The 15,164-nt window shown below is 33.5% G+C and overlaps 1 protein-coding gene across 1 annotated transcript; it reads right to left on the reverse strand.

Annotated features, from left to right (window-relative positions):
* Nucleotides 1-234: 234 nt before the first annotated feature.
* Nucleotides 235-14,957, reverse strand: LOC123540770 (uncharacterized). Its single transcript, XM_045326041.2, has 6 exons — nucleotides 14,650-14,957; nucleotides 13,883-14,044; nucleotides 12,639-12,768; nucleotides 5,239-5,421; nucleotides 4,305-4,472; nucleotides 235-3,830 (listed from the first exon to the last, which is right to left on the reverse strand). Exons 2-6 carry the CDS (start codon nucleotides 14,018-14,020, stop codon nucleotides 2,962-2,964), a joined length of 1,488 nt encoding a protein of 495 aa, XP_045181976.2. The 5' UTR covers nucleotides 14,021-14,044; nucleotides 14,650-14,957; the 3' UTR covers nucleotides 235-2,961.
* Between the last annotated feature and the right edge of the window lie 207 nt (nucleotides 14,958-15,164).

Genomic DNA, 15,164 nt, shown 5'->3' on the forward strand with positions numbered 1-15,164 from the left:
ATATTCCATATTCACGAAAAACAAACAAATTTTCTTTTATGTTATGCTCATTTACGTTGAAATGTGGATTTTGAAACAAGTATATAATTCAGCGCGGAAACAGACGCGCGTTAACAGACATGAGTTTCAGACGTGTGTGACATTAGAAAGGACGCACGCAACATAAAAGTTCCATTATATTTTAAGTTTTTCTGCTTAACGTTATGAAATTCTAATTAAAAGTAATGTTAATTTGAATCGAGAAATATACTATAAAGAACAAAGTGTGACTACAATTTTCATCCTGTTTTAATCTAATAATTTAAGGGGGCGGAACTATATCTCTCACAGTGTGAAAATATAGATTTCATATTTTCACAGTGTCAGTGATGAGATACAAAATATTTAATTGATAGAATACAGTATTTCATTAGTTAGTATGAAATAAAGATGAGAAGATCACACAGAAACCAGCTGATGTTTCTTGCCGATATTTTTAACCTGCATCTTCGAGTTAGAGAGAAAGTGGAATACAATTATTCTCGGTATCTCAAAAGAGAGGAAGTGTCTTATATAATAAAATTAACATTATGAATAAATATACTGTCGGAACCATCTCGTATATCGAAGTGTATAGCATTAAGTCGACACTAAACACCAGCTTCTGTCCTCGAGATCAAATAGAAGTCTGCGAGTAAACAAAATTGTTGGACAATTGTAGAAGGGCATTCTAATACTGTTCATTATTTTGTTATTTGTTTTTTTAAAGAGACCGCAAATAATGTATGGGCAATGATGACTTTTAAAACATTACATGTAACTATAGACCAATATAACAATATTAATGTCATTCCATCATGGAGTTCTTATAAGATTTTGATTGAAATATGATTACATTTAAAGAAATAAGGAAACTACTGCATAAGAATTAAGAAAATATAATATGAAATATAATTCCGCTCTGTTCAAATTAAAGCAAAAAATAAAAAAGAATAAAAAAAAAATAAAGTATTCTAGACGAGAAGAAAGTTATCTATATATATATACATATATATTTACTTTAAGTAAGAATTATCTATATCAATTAATATAAAAATGTAAAAACGTTAATATTTATCATAAACAGTCAGAAAAAAGTGACCCTGTGTCAAATGAAAATGACACCAGGGTTTGCAAACAATCAACCTTGTCATGTTTTGTGGTAAGCAGCAAATAATGCCATTTCAGCTCTAAATGTCTAAATAACAATGACAAAATAATAAAACATCTCAAACATTCAAAAACTGTTTCACTAAACTCATATTGATTTAATATTTATAAGTACATAATGAAACACAAAATGTATAATGTGCACAAAAAATACATAAATTAAAACTAACCAGACAACGCTGAAAACACAAAGAAATATAGGAACACAGTGACCGCCACCTTCCATCAGTCAGTCGCAAAAGAACACTGTGGAGTTTATATAATTCATCAGGTTAATTGTAAAACCAAATCTCATTCGTATTTGCCAACACGTTTCATAGTTACAGGAAAGAGCATATAAAAGTAACCAAAACAAATACATATATACTCTTAAGCAAAACAAAAGTGGGATATGTAAAACACAGAAATGCTCTAAAATATTATAAAGAAAAAGAGTCTTGGTAACCATGCAGAATTCATTTATATAGGCCGTATGAAAATCCTTATGTAAAAAATAGTATGTATTTTTTTTACTAAACACGACAATGCTGCCGTCACGTCGACATATTATTTGGCGCCATAGATCTACCTTGCTACAAAGCATAGTCTACTTCTTCATATTAAACGAAGCATTTCAGAACTCCACATGTCTACACACTCCTAGAATTCTGCGGGACGCAATTTCCTCCTGATATGAATGTTGTGAGACATCATGTCGGCATGCTGTATTTATGCCATGGACTAGTGCTTCACTGTTGCATCCACATCTTTACATATCAGAATCAAAATGATATAAAGTACTATGCCCCAACGATAACTTGATATTTACAAAGAGCACGACTATTAATAGATCAAAATAGAACATAGGGAATTCAACATTTTTCTTATATGTTAAAATCTAAATATTTCTAGATATATCACCAAGTACAAATTAGCTTAGTTGTAAATCATACTGTTCACGTTCATCCGATCTTTTGCCGTGCGGCTTCAAAACTGAGCATCGACATTTATTTTTTATTTCATTTTTGCATATAAAAATAGATTCCTTCATGAGCTCTGTGACAACACGACAGAGAAATATCTAAAGCCGATATGGCAGATTAGAAAGGTTTTTCATTATATCAAAGGTGATATTGATTAAACGCATGCACTTCAGCAAATAATGAACATACTATTATGATAATAAGACATATATACAAATAAAAAAAAAACATCAGAGAAAGAAACGAAAATATGGGAAAAAACGAACAGGAAAAAAATCTGAAAAAAAAAACAAACAAACAACAAAGACATGAGGATTCGAACTCGCAAAAAGTTTTGATTATACCCAATTATTATCTGCATTTTACCCGACGGAGCTATATTGCCGAATATTTAGTTGATGTTTAAAATAAAAGAAATACTAATATTTACTTGTCAAGTAATGTACAAGCATTATGAATTCTTATTTTATCACTTACTAGTATTACGAAATAGACTCGTCCTCGCATTTCGGCGGGAATCACGTTATCATTGGGGATTAGTACAACCACGTTATGATATATTTAACACTCCAAGTCTGTATACGCCACGTATAATAATTCACTCTGGTTACGTAAACTGATATAATGCAAAGTATTATTACTATATTTCAACAATGTCGTAACATAACTGTTACACAACATTTTGAACTTCTTGTCTACATTAATTCTTGCAGTAACTAAACCAACCGATAATATCCTAACTATTTCTTTACTATGATATATTCAATATATCTATCCTAGTATGAATTTCAGGGATGTGCTTTCAAGGATGCTACGCTGGTATATATCCCTCATTTGCAAACTTCAACAGTCTCAATGCCTCCACTCCTTTCATTCCAAAGTCATTCCTTAAGATACTTCCAGTAAGACCAACTAGCATTGCACCGTCAATCATATTATTCATGAACGTTTTTGAATATTGTTCCAGTTTCAGTATTTTAAGATATCCACACACTTCATTTATTGATAGCTTTTCCACATTGATGACCTTTTTACCTTTACCATTGCTATCATTAATTCTATTCACCTGATCTGATCGAGTTTCGTTTGGTTTTTCTCTCGAATGTCGATGCTGTGTTTGTATTATTGGTGAAACAGACGATCTTGGAAGATTATTGGTGTATTTTGGATTCTTCATGTCGTGCTGCATTGCAGCATCTTGATGCGCAGAAATTGGCCGTCGCTCTGGAATTACTGGTTTTTGCCCAGGATCGAATTGTCTGTTTTCCTTGACATGTGGTCTTGGTTTAGGCAATGCCCCTTCTTGATCGTAATCAGGTACTGGCGATGCTCTCCGAGGAATCACAGAAATTGCATTTCCAGCCAGATCAGGCTTTGACGGCGATACTGGCGTTATGTACATACTTGCAGATGACTGGGTGCTATTAGAGGTTCCTGCAACTTTGTTGTGTGACTGTTGTTTCGGTTCTGTTGGTAAAGGTGGTAATGGTCTTGATTGTCTGGAGTCTTGTTTCGCTCTGTTTTGTCTTTTGTAACCTTCCCGGGTAGGAACTTGAAGATTGGGACGATGTTTTAAGGGTTGACCTTGTACCAAACTTATTATACTTGAGTAGCTCTTAGGTTGTACATAAGAAATCTTCGTATCAGAATGAATAGCATATGGGTCATACTCCGCAATGTCTGTAAACATTAAGATACCAGGGTTAGAAAACTGATGAAGTAAGCAAACAGATGTAATGACGACAGAAAGTTGATAATTTAAATATACAATATTAGGGATCAGCTAACATACAATGCGTTTTTGATTCATTTATTAACAATTAAGAGCTTTCTTTTCTGATCAGACAAATAATTTTTGGCCTGAAATTAGAGCAACATTCGAATATTGACAATGACTGTACCGCCACCTTGTCGCCCCCATCTCACCCCTAAATTCCATACATTTATTTCCAGAAAATTGTTCGTGTACTAAAATGAAAAAGAAGGCTATTAAACGGGTTAACGGGTGATCGGTGGTACGATTAAAGTTAACTCGTGCATTGAGGGATACCTTCTTCACTTTTTAAACTTGAAGTCGCTGTTTGAATTGAATAATATTGATGCGACTTGAAACCCAAACAAAACAAATAATTTACAGTCAACAATACCACTCACTGGGATTTCCAAAGAGCATGTCATATTCAATGCTCGAGCATTTGCGCTTTATATGATCAAGGTAGAGTCTCCATCTTTCAAATGATAGCCCTATGATCCCAGTAACAACCGACAGTCTCAACTCAGAGAGATAAAGTGGCACGTGTATCACGTCTTCATTTAATTCACCTGTAATACATTCAAACATTTTTCAAACTTGGGGGAAAACTGCTGAACAAATCAAGCACGAAATCGTTATAGAGTAAACGTTGTCTTGTAGGGAGATCCTATCTGAACTGCTCTCTTTAGCCATTACCCTGCTAAGTTTCTATAATGAACTTGCCTTACTTTCAATTTGGACGATACCATTAAATTAAAGGGTTGCTTACCAAAAAAAAAAAACCCAAAAAATCATACTGAATGAATAGCAAACAGTGCAGATCACGATCAGATTGCATGGATTTGCAGGCTGACCATGATTTACACTGGTCACAATGGCAGGATCTATTGTGTGAAACAGGATAAGGTTTAAATAACTTTCTGATTATATTAAGGAATTTTGTTCTGTTTTAAATCATTTGAGCCGTGCCATGGGAAAACCAACATTATGGCTTTGCAACCAGCATGAATCTAGACCAGCCTGCGCATCCGCGCAGTCTGGTCAGGATCCATGCTGTTCGCTAACGGTTTCTCTAATCGAAAAAGGCTTTGGAAGCGAACAGTATGGATCCTGACCAGACTGCGCGGATGCCCAGGCTGGTCTGGATCAATGGTGGTCGCAAAGCCACTATGTTGATTTTCTTATGGCGCGGCTCATTTTTTGATGTAGCTTGTTATTTACTACTTATTAATGTTTATGATAACGATAGTTCAAGTAATGATAACTTAGTCTAGTAAATATATATTCCTGGATTTAACCATATTAAATACTGTGTTTCAGTATATTTTAGCTTACCGTAAACTATCGTGTTTCCCAGTAAATAAACTTCATCAAATCGTTTTGTTAACTCTATTGGTGGAATGCGGTTTGTATTCATGCTCCTGTCGCCTACAGTGAGAACACGATCTGTAGGAAACTGTACCCATGTTGGGAGTGGGTTGTTTCGAAGTATCTTGTAAAGTTGATCTTCTTTTGTGACTTTGTACAGATAAAATATTTTTGTACATTTAATTAATATCTGAGTAACTTTATATATATATATTTTAATATTTGTACAACAAGTTTACAAGAGATGTACTTCTTGAAATAGATCTATACAAATAAAAAAGAAAGCATAATTAATGCTTGAATATGTAGCTTCAAAACAAAAGCAATAAACCAAACAGACAGTTTATAGATGGACCGTCTAACAATATATTTAAATAACAACATGTTTAAAATAATCAGTTCAATTACAGCCTTGTCGAAACAAAAAACAAGATCTGAAATAATAATAATAATAATAATAATAATAATAATAAAATCTTTATTTAATGAAGGTAACATACAAAGTGTACATAACATGAAAACGAAACGTAAACTTATTTTCAGTATGGCCTTCAGTTAACAACAACAACAACAACAATACACATGTATACAAACATTTACGATAAATTTCACAAAATCATATTTAATATATCAATGATCAATGTATTAAATACGATTAGAAGCTTCCCATTTATCTATCCGACAGACACTCACATAATTACAAGACTATTCATTTCTTGAAAGAGAAAAAACAAACAACAGCAAAACAAAATAATAATAAAACAACTAATTTATTCCAAATATTAACGCTGAAGTACGAGAATGAATCTTTAAGATAATTTGTACGAGGTGTTATACGCAAAACAAGACCTTTGTGAGCTGTTGATCGTAGATTATGCAATTTATTAATTGAGACACTTAATATTTTAGTTATGTAGATCGGTACCATGTTATGCATAGATTTGTAAACCATCACAGCTGTGTGATATTTTACCCTGTTACTAAATTTAAGCCATTTTAGATCATTAAAAAGTTCTAATGTAGGTGACCTTATCGGTCTGTTAAGTATAATCTTGGCCGCTCTTTTTCGGCGACGCCGTCTAAATTCGTTTTCGTTACCTATGCCACGTGACTTCAGTTTGCAAATCAAACTACTTGATACCGCATTATAGATAATTTATCAAAATGGAAGATTTATGTTACACTCTGCCTGATTGGACGAGAGTGTCAATTTCTTTCACTCTGTTGATTGTGCTACGCTGAGTGAAATTATTAGGCTCGCAGCCAACTTTGTTCAGCTGGGACATTTAACCCCTTTTAGGGACTGCTAGAGCTAAAACTATAGAAATGCCTTTATACAGCGTCTCAAGAACAGCTTGGTGGATCTTTGTCATACTTAGTCTGGAGCATCATTATAAGGTCCTCTTCCAAATTTATTTATATAGGAACTTGGGCCCTATTAGGGACCACTATAGCTTTAAGTAGGTATGCCTTTCTTCGCATTAACCACTAAAATGTAATGGATTTTTATCAAACTCGGTGTGTAACAATATCGTAAGATCTCCTGCTATTTTGTTACAAATGAGGATAGGGACCAATTTAGCTAAAATATAAACACGTTTAATGACCTCTTCTCATGAACCGCTTCATGAATCTTCATCAAACTACTGCTGTAATTATTCGTCTAAGAATAAACGAAACAAAATTGCAACCCTACGAAACCTTTGCGAAACATTAAAAGAGAACCATTTAAATTGTTAAAGTGCGGTGTTTAGTTTTGCAATTTGAAAAATGTTAGATGAAAGATGAATGTTAGATGAAAGATGAATGTTAGATGAAAAATTCATAAACTTCTTTCCTTATTACAATTCGCCGACCATCATTTTTAAAGATATTTCTTGTTTGTATTACTTGCACTTTATTTATTGTAGTACATCAAATTTGCTTCTTCGCTAAGATAAAAGATGATATTTTTCAGAAGTGCAATTTTTGCATTCAATTTTTTTACATACATTGTTTATCTGAGCATGCCAATTTAGTGTATTATCTAGATAAATACCTAACATATTTTGCACTGTAACATTTTCTAGCTCTATGTCATTTACTTTTAATTTTAGAGCATTACATTTCATTACTTTCATCGAAGAACCGATTATCATACATTTCGTTTTCTTTCGTTTTACAACCATAACATACAACATAATAATATATAGTATTGCAGTGTAGACTGCCTATATGTTTAAATGCATTAAAATTTAAATATAAATATTTCTAAATTTTGTATATTTATCTTGTTTTGTGAATTCAAAAGTAATACAAACTCAAACATATTTGGTCTAATCCAGTACTTTCTTGGTATACATTGTTTTCATAAATCATTATACAAAAGACACTCTATTATATTATAAAGTGTTATTCGCCTTCTAATTTTTGTCAGATAATACATTTCCTTTCATCTAATGGTGTACTAACCGGTCTTTTTCACCTTTTAGCTTCTACTTGTAATTTATTAGAAGATACCCTTAAACGTGTAAAAGATATGCAAAATTTATTTACATTAGAATTAGAAATCTAAATATCGAAATTCTATTATACAATAAAGCTCTGGAAGAATTATTTATTATTGTTGTATAAACTGATCATTTAATCTTTGTTTAGCCTATAAAAGAAAATATCAACATTTTCCATGCATTGATATATCTAAACATCTACAAAACCTAGAGAATAAAGTAAATATTTAAGTAAAGAGCACCAGCTACGTCTACCATGATTTTCAAAGTCGTTTTTTCAACAATGTGTATGTAATAGAAACATATTTGTTATGACCAAGTTGTAATACTGTCAACCAACATTTTACTATATTGTACATGTGTATTGTTCTGTAAGATATTCGACCTAATTCGTCATAAGTAAAGTTTTCTTGCAAAACTGCGTGTGTACCTTCTCGATAGATAAACCATTTTCAAAACAACAAACTTCGCTCCAATAGTTTAAAATACGTGGCACAAGCTTATCAACTCATTTTAATTTATGTTTTGGTGATATATAGGTAAATTATTTATTATTATTATTATTATTATTATTATACCAGATTTATATAGCGCCCTTTTCATGATCAATTTCACGTTCGAAGGCGCTTTACGTAGTTCAAATGCAGCCGCACAGGGCGCATAATTCATCCTCTACTAGTACAGACACAGAGAGAACTGACCAGAGGGACAGAGTCAGACAAAGCCCCCACGACAGAGAGATCAGAAATCAGATACAGGCTTGTCCGGCTAACTTAGCCTAGCCCGTTGCGAATAGACAGCCTGGTTCTTTAACGTGCCCAGTGTATAGCACTGATACACGCAAGGATTCTGGGTTCAATTCTGGGACCAATACACCTCTAGTTGGGTGGGAAACACTGAAAAGCGTTTCTGAAAATTCCCGAGTAACTGCCGGGGATCGAACCCCCGAACTCAGGATTGGAAGGTCAGTGTGAAAACTACTGAGCTATCCGTCCACCTTAAATTTGAATATGGCTTTTTTGTGCTTGGCCGGCTAGTATTTTGAGTAGTGCACAATGAACCTCTGCAAGAAATAAAATACCTAAGAAAAAAATTGACAATTTCAATCCTAAAACCATCATATAAAAATTCTATGTTTCTTCGAAAACTATCTCCTGTTTTAAAAATCATTATTATATCTGTTTTGTTAACATTCACCTTAAGTTTCCAACACATGAAATAACTTTGTAGCCGATTAATATTGTTTTGTTTTTCTTCAGCAGAATTTGCAAACATAACTTTAATACTAGTATCGTATGTATACAACAATAAAAATACTTGAAACATATAAACAACTATTCCAGCTGCATCACTATTTGTAATTACATTTGTATCTAATGGTGCCCTGGAAAAAGTATGGTTAATTGTTTGAAAAGTGTTGATACGTTTGCAAACATTTCACACTTGCAGATAAATATTTTGTTCACTCGAGTACAGTCCATAATATAAACAAACGTGTTTGTAAACATGGACGGATCCAAACTGAAGGGGAAATAGCATTTTATAGAAATATTTCGATGGCAAAATATATCATTTAAGATTATCGAAACTAAACATATCAATAATGCTTGGACGCCATATACAAGATTCAGTAAATTATGATAAAAGATATGATATATAAATTTATTTTATATCTCTTTTGTAGAAATAATGAAGTTAAGATTTACTTTTTTTCGTGGTCATTTGAATAAATTACTATCGTGTGCAATTTGTTTCTTAATATCGCAGGGAATATCTCACGCAGCTGCAATATATCAGATAACATTTCAAAGATATTTAAGTTATGTAATGCAATAAACAATTTTATTCTACCTTGGCTTCATGCCAAATAAAGGCACAAATCAAGGGGTCAGATAAATTTTGCTTTATCTTGTCAGTGACTTGACTTATTTTTGTGTGTTTTTTTAAAAAAAAAAAAACGACGCCATATTGTTTTTGAGAATAACTCGCTTTCTGTTTTCGGGAAATCCCGTGACTTTATCGTGACGGCTATTGTTTGTAAACACACGATTTTGTCATCCATGTCAAAATGCGGCGAGTAAGAGATTCTCAGGTAAGAATATTAGTATTTTTATGCAATTGTTCAAAATAAATGTGTTTTCTTATTCCCATTAATAAGGAGTTTTAAAAGTTGTATATTTAAAGCATTTGTGAAAAATGGTTGCTAGAAACAGTAACTGTCGGCTGCTCTCGCTCTGGTGTCTAAAGTCACGTGAGAGTCATTTGATGAACCATGGTTATATTTAGAAAAGTCACTGTGTTGTAAGGTGTACATGATAAATCATATTTAAACGCTTTCCTTACTTTTTGTTTAGAGTACAAATGTCAAGTACAGATGCTACTCCCAAACTGCCTATATAAAAGTGCGAGAAACGAATGCTTAAATAAGAGGCACAGCAAAGAAGTATATGGTACCTGAGGCTTCATTTAGACATAAATTAAGTTGCAGAGTGAATCCTGAGGCAGTGAGGTCAGGTCCACTGCCAGTGCTATATCACGGGGAGGAGGAGGAGGCCATATGTTTGGAGGACCTTAACTTCAACAGTTGAATATGGCTATAGCATGTACATATACATCTGGTAAGCAATCAATTCAGGAACATGCTTATTTGTACATCTAAAGTTTGGCAGAAATTGATCTGTATTACCCAATAAGTGATGCTTAGACAAATTTCCATGGATTATTAGATTGGATTTACTGCTGAAACCATCAAAAACGTTTTATTCTAAATCTACTTTAGAAACCATCAAAATTTTGTATTCAAAAAGTTCTATTTTACTTTCAGAAGAGAAGTTGACAACATGGCATCTTAATATGTTGTCAGTCTCGGACACAGGGAGACGGTATAGACACTAATGGATGGTTTGCCCATTTGAAGTCCCGCTGGCTAGAACTGAAAGTGCTTGCTCCAAGGGGCTTGAACTGCAAAGAGGTAAAACAACTTAAGAAGAGTGTTGATATGTATTACACTGAAGAATAACATTTCTAAACAAAATGCCATCTCACAGAGCATGATGGGCATAGGTTACATGTAAACATGGGTCTTATTCAGTGGGCTAAAAAGGAATATGCCATTTTATTCAATCTTCCAGCAAACACAACCAGCCGGTAAATGTTGGATGTTTCGGAACATTTGAAGGAATCTTCAGTAACATCAGTCATAAATTCATGCGTGAAAACCTGGGCTGGTCTATTACAAAGCTTGATATTTGTAAGCTAGGGAAAACTCTGTCGCCTGAAAACCTGCGGTCACCATTTAAAAAAAAGCTGGCATTTTCCTCTGAACAAGAATGCAGTAGACTTTTCCTATTTTCTACCCGCAATAACACCTGAACAAGAAGAAAACATCCAACATAAATTACGGCTACCCCGGAACCTACTACATCAACCACTGGAAAGATCAATTTTCTCCCTTTAAGCTTCTTTAGAGAGAAAGACAATAACTTCTTAGCAAAGAAACCTGCAACAAGAGAGAGAGAGAGAGAGAGAGGGAGGGAGAGAGAGAGAGAGAGAGAGAGAGAGAGAGAGAGAGAGTACTTGAGTTATTAATTTAATCAGTGGAAAGGCTACCGAGGATACAATGGTTAAAGTTATTAAAGATCGTGAATCGTGTAAGAAGTAGTCAGCTAAGAAGTTGAAACCTGCAGCTCCAAGTATATCAGGTATTTCAAAAGCCTAATCTGTGAGGACACCATCACATTTTCCCCACTGTTCTACATATGATGATGATTATGAAGAAGAAATAGAAGAATCAAAAAAATGTTGTGTGTGCAGAAAATTTACACCAAATGAAGTTAGACATAGCACTTCACATATATTTGTGAAATGGGTGAAATAGGACAAGTATGAACACTGGACCCATCTAAAATTTTGCACTGACATTCTTTGGGTTCTGAATAGTGATAAAACTGTAGTTTCAAAAACGTACCTACAAAATTCTTGAACAGCTAAAAGTCATATATGCAGTGTGTATATTTTGAGATTTTGTATAGCAATTTGTACAAATGTTGTATCTATTGGTTACAGTACTGATAATGATTTTCAGTGTTTGTTACTTTGTAAATTATTTTATATTACATTGAATAACCGCTGTATTAGTATTTTCAGTGTGACAGGAGCATGCATATGGGTGAAAATATAGGAAGCAATGGAGTGCGTCTACAAATAGAAATAAAAAAATAAAAAAAAATAAAGAAAAAACAAAAACAAAGAAACCCATTTGTTTTCTGTTAAATATATTTTGACTACTGAAATTATTTGCTTCTAAGTAATATCCTCACATTTTTGTCGGATATACTTTTTTGCCATTCCTCACCACAACCCTTTCGGTGGGGGATACCAATTCATTGAATTTGCTCGTTTAACTTAATTTTCATGAAAGGTAGACTTATGAATATACCAAATTGATGAAAATGCCCAAATTCTTTTAACTGCATAGTGTTTCTGACTGTTATTGTCAAATGTTGCTTTAGCGGCTGCCAAACTTCTTAGATGCGTCGTAACTGTGTACTCGAGAATACAGCGTTTGTTCAGGCTTTCGGCTTTCTGCACTTAAATCTAGGAATATATTGCATCTGGAATGGAGTGTTATGGAATGAAATCATCGAGGAAAATGTTTGCATGTTTGTTCCTTCAAGCGTTGTTATGGCGCGTGTATAGGTCACGTCTAGCATTTGCTTGGTGAGGATGGGTAATCAGACACAATGTAACTGAACTTCGGACAAAACTTCACTTGGAAGCAAATTAAAATTATTCATTAATGTTCAGTAGTACAGAATGGTCGGACACAAAGCAGAAAAAGGTTTGCCTATAAAATGTTTCTATAGTGTAGATATTTACCTTCTCCCCTTTTAATAGTGCATAGCTTTTCCATGTACTCCTCAGGAATACTCATAAGTTTTGACTGACCACCTATGGTGAAGATCCCTACAACACGGCTCTGTCTTGAAATGGCACAGAGTACCATGACCTTGGAAAATACACAACAGCAGTTGTTAGAAAAGATAATTCGCAGTTGTATAGAGTACTGTGACCTAAGGACATAGCTCGCAGTGGCATAGAGTACCATGACATAGGAAACTTACACAACAATAGTTGTTAGAAAAGATAAGTTGCAGGACTTTTAAATAGAACATAATTTTATGAAGCAAGTTTTTTTAATATGTTTCTGCAAAAAACATGCTTCTAGTATTATACTGATTCTAAGTGAGACGTAGACATTAACAAGGAAGTGTAAAAATAAAGTAGAGGATTTCCGTAATTTCATGTAAATTACTTAACACAATTACCAGTAAAATGGTTATATGAAAATTGATGCGTCTGTCAAATATATGGATATTCTGAAAAATGATGTGGGTGATGGTGAGATACAATTGATTTAGATTTGAAGCAAACCAAGATTGTTATTTGAAAGAATGAGCAAATTGAAAATACACGAAAACTTCAACTGGAGGTCAATGCGCGGAAGCGTCTGCCTCTATGTATTATACTACAGACATGGTATTTATCCAACCGTTAAAGCAAACATATCAATTATTTCAAAGATTCGTAAATGGAAAATATGTTTTAAGTCAGGACTCGGACGCAGCTTTGCTTAAATATTGTTACAAGTAGTTTATTTATACTATCTCTATGTTTTACAATATGCTGGTGATAGGGTGATATAGTCTGAAGCTATCTAGTCTTTTTGTCTATACAATTACTTGGGCTATTCAACAACTTACCCATTCAACGGTGTGCCTGTGAGTGTTTCTGCAAATAATTCCCTAAACACACTTTTCAAACCACTAACTTAGTTTACTGACCACGTTCTACAGACTTTAGAACAGAATTATGTTATTCATATGTTTAATTTTGCTGTATTGTCAGTTTCTTTACAAGGATAAGGATCACCAGTTTGATTTCTCATCTTCTATTCACAGTTGAAATTTTGTTATGTCCATTTAGTTTAAGTATCTTACACACATTTTTGTAGAAGCCAAAGGGACTCATTCATCAAGTTGTCGTGCAGTACCTAATTTTTTTTATAGAGAAATTTACTTAAAGTAATTTAGTACTCGTACAAACTAAACAATAAAAGTAACCTGTTCCCGATCAAATATATCCTCGATAATATCACCATGGAAACCCTGTGTCACCATGACCACAAGAGGAAGTTTGTGTTGAAACAAATCATAGAATTTCGCAACACTGTAACTTGACTTTTCTGTGACAAACTGCATGCCGCAAATGCTGTAGCTACGTGACTGTAAATAAGATTCAATGCATAAAACGGTTTTTATTCTCTATAAAATCATAAGAGATTCTTTCATTATAAAATTATATTAATCAATTTGCTATATAAAACAATATATTTATTTGTTCAACATAAGATGTCAACATTTAGATAATAGACTGCAGGCTGAAATTACAATGAACTTAAAAATGCAATATCTAGGATGTTCTGTCAGGGCCAGCGCACGCTCCCCAACACAAACGCGAACTGCGAGGCTGTGATGGTAAAAACACCGTGCTTTACAATCGTAACTTTGAGGATTGCCATCGTTTCTTTACACTTTGCGCTTTTCCTATTTCTTTGTCACTGCGAATAAACAATGGCAAAGCTACGAGCTATCGTACATTCGCATTTGCGTCTGTAAGAGGATATGTGGCTATATGATGGCAATATGATGGCAATGTGAAGCTAGGAAGGTGAAGAAGATGAAGAGCGAAGTTATTGTAATCGTAGCTTCGCGCTTTGCGTTCATATAGGGAACGCGTCGGTCTTAACAGAACACATCACATAATGTCAAATTACAACAATCACACTTGCTTTCACATTTATAGAATTGTAGATAAAATTCGCAAATACCTTCAATCCCAACACATAAATTTATAAAGTAAGATGAAATATTTCTTTTTTAATAAGGGAAAGTTTTTATGATAATATTCATTGAAACATCCTTTATCATGTAGATTCCAATACAAATCGTTTAAGCTTTGAATAAGATAAACACAAACTATCTTTCATATCTTCTTATTAAATTTTTACGAGTATGAATAAACAATGTTATCTGCGAAAATCATTCACATTGCATGACCCCATTTATTTACTTATGTTGATATCTAAACCAATAAAACATTCATTTAAGATAACACTTTTATAAATGTAAAAAACTGTACCTCAAGTAGGAAACAGTTTAGTAAATGCGACGATATTTGTTTGTTTTGGGTTTAACGCCGTTTTTCAACAGTATTTCAGTCATATAACGGCGGGCAGTTGACCTAACCAGTGTTCCTGGATTCTGTACCAGTACAAACCTGTTCTCCGCAAGTAACTGCCAACTTCCCCACATGAATCAGAGGTGAAGGACTAATGATTTCAGA

Source organism: Mercenaria mercenaria, chromosome 16 (genome assembly GCF_021730395.1).
Source record: "Mercenaria mercenaria strain notata chromosome 16, MADL_Memer_1, whole genome shotgun sequence".
NCBI classification, from domain to species: domain Eukaryota; kingdom Metazoa; phylum Mollusca; class Bivalvia; order Venerida; family Veneridae; genus Mercenaria; species Mercenaria mercenaria.

Coding starts and splice junctions, on each gene's coding strand:
- LOC123540770 (XM_045326041.2), bottom strand. CDS start 14,020: ATGCAGTTTGTCACAGAAAAGTCAAGTTACAGTGTTGCGAAATTCTAT. Junction 12,769..13,882: donor ATATATTTGATCGGGAACAG/GTTACTTTTATT, acceptor GTATTTTCCAAG/GTCATGGTACTCTGTGCCAT. Junction 5,422..12,638: donor CACTATTAAAAGGGGAGAAG/GTAAATATCTAC, acceptor ATCTGTACAAAG/TCACAAAAGAAGATCAACTT.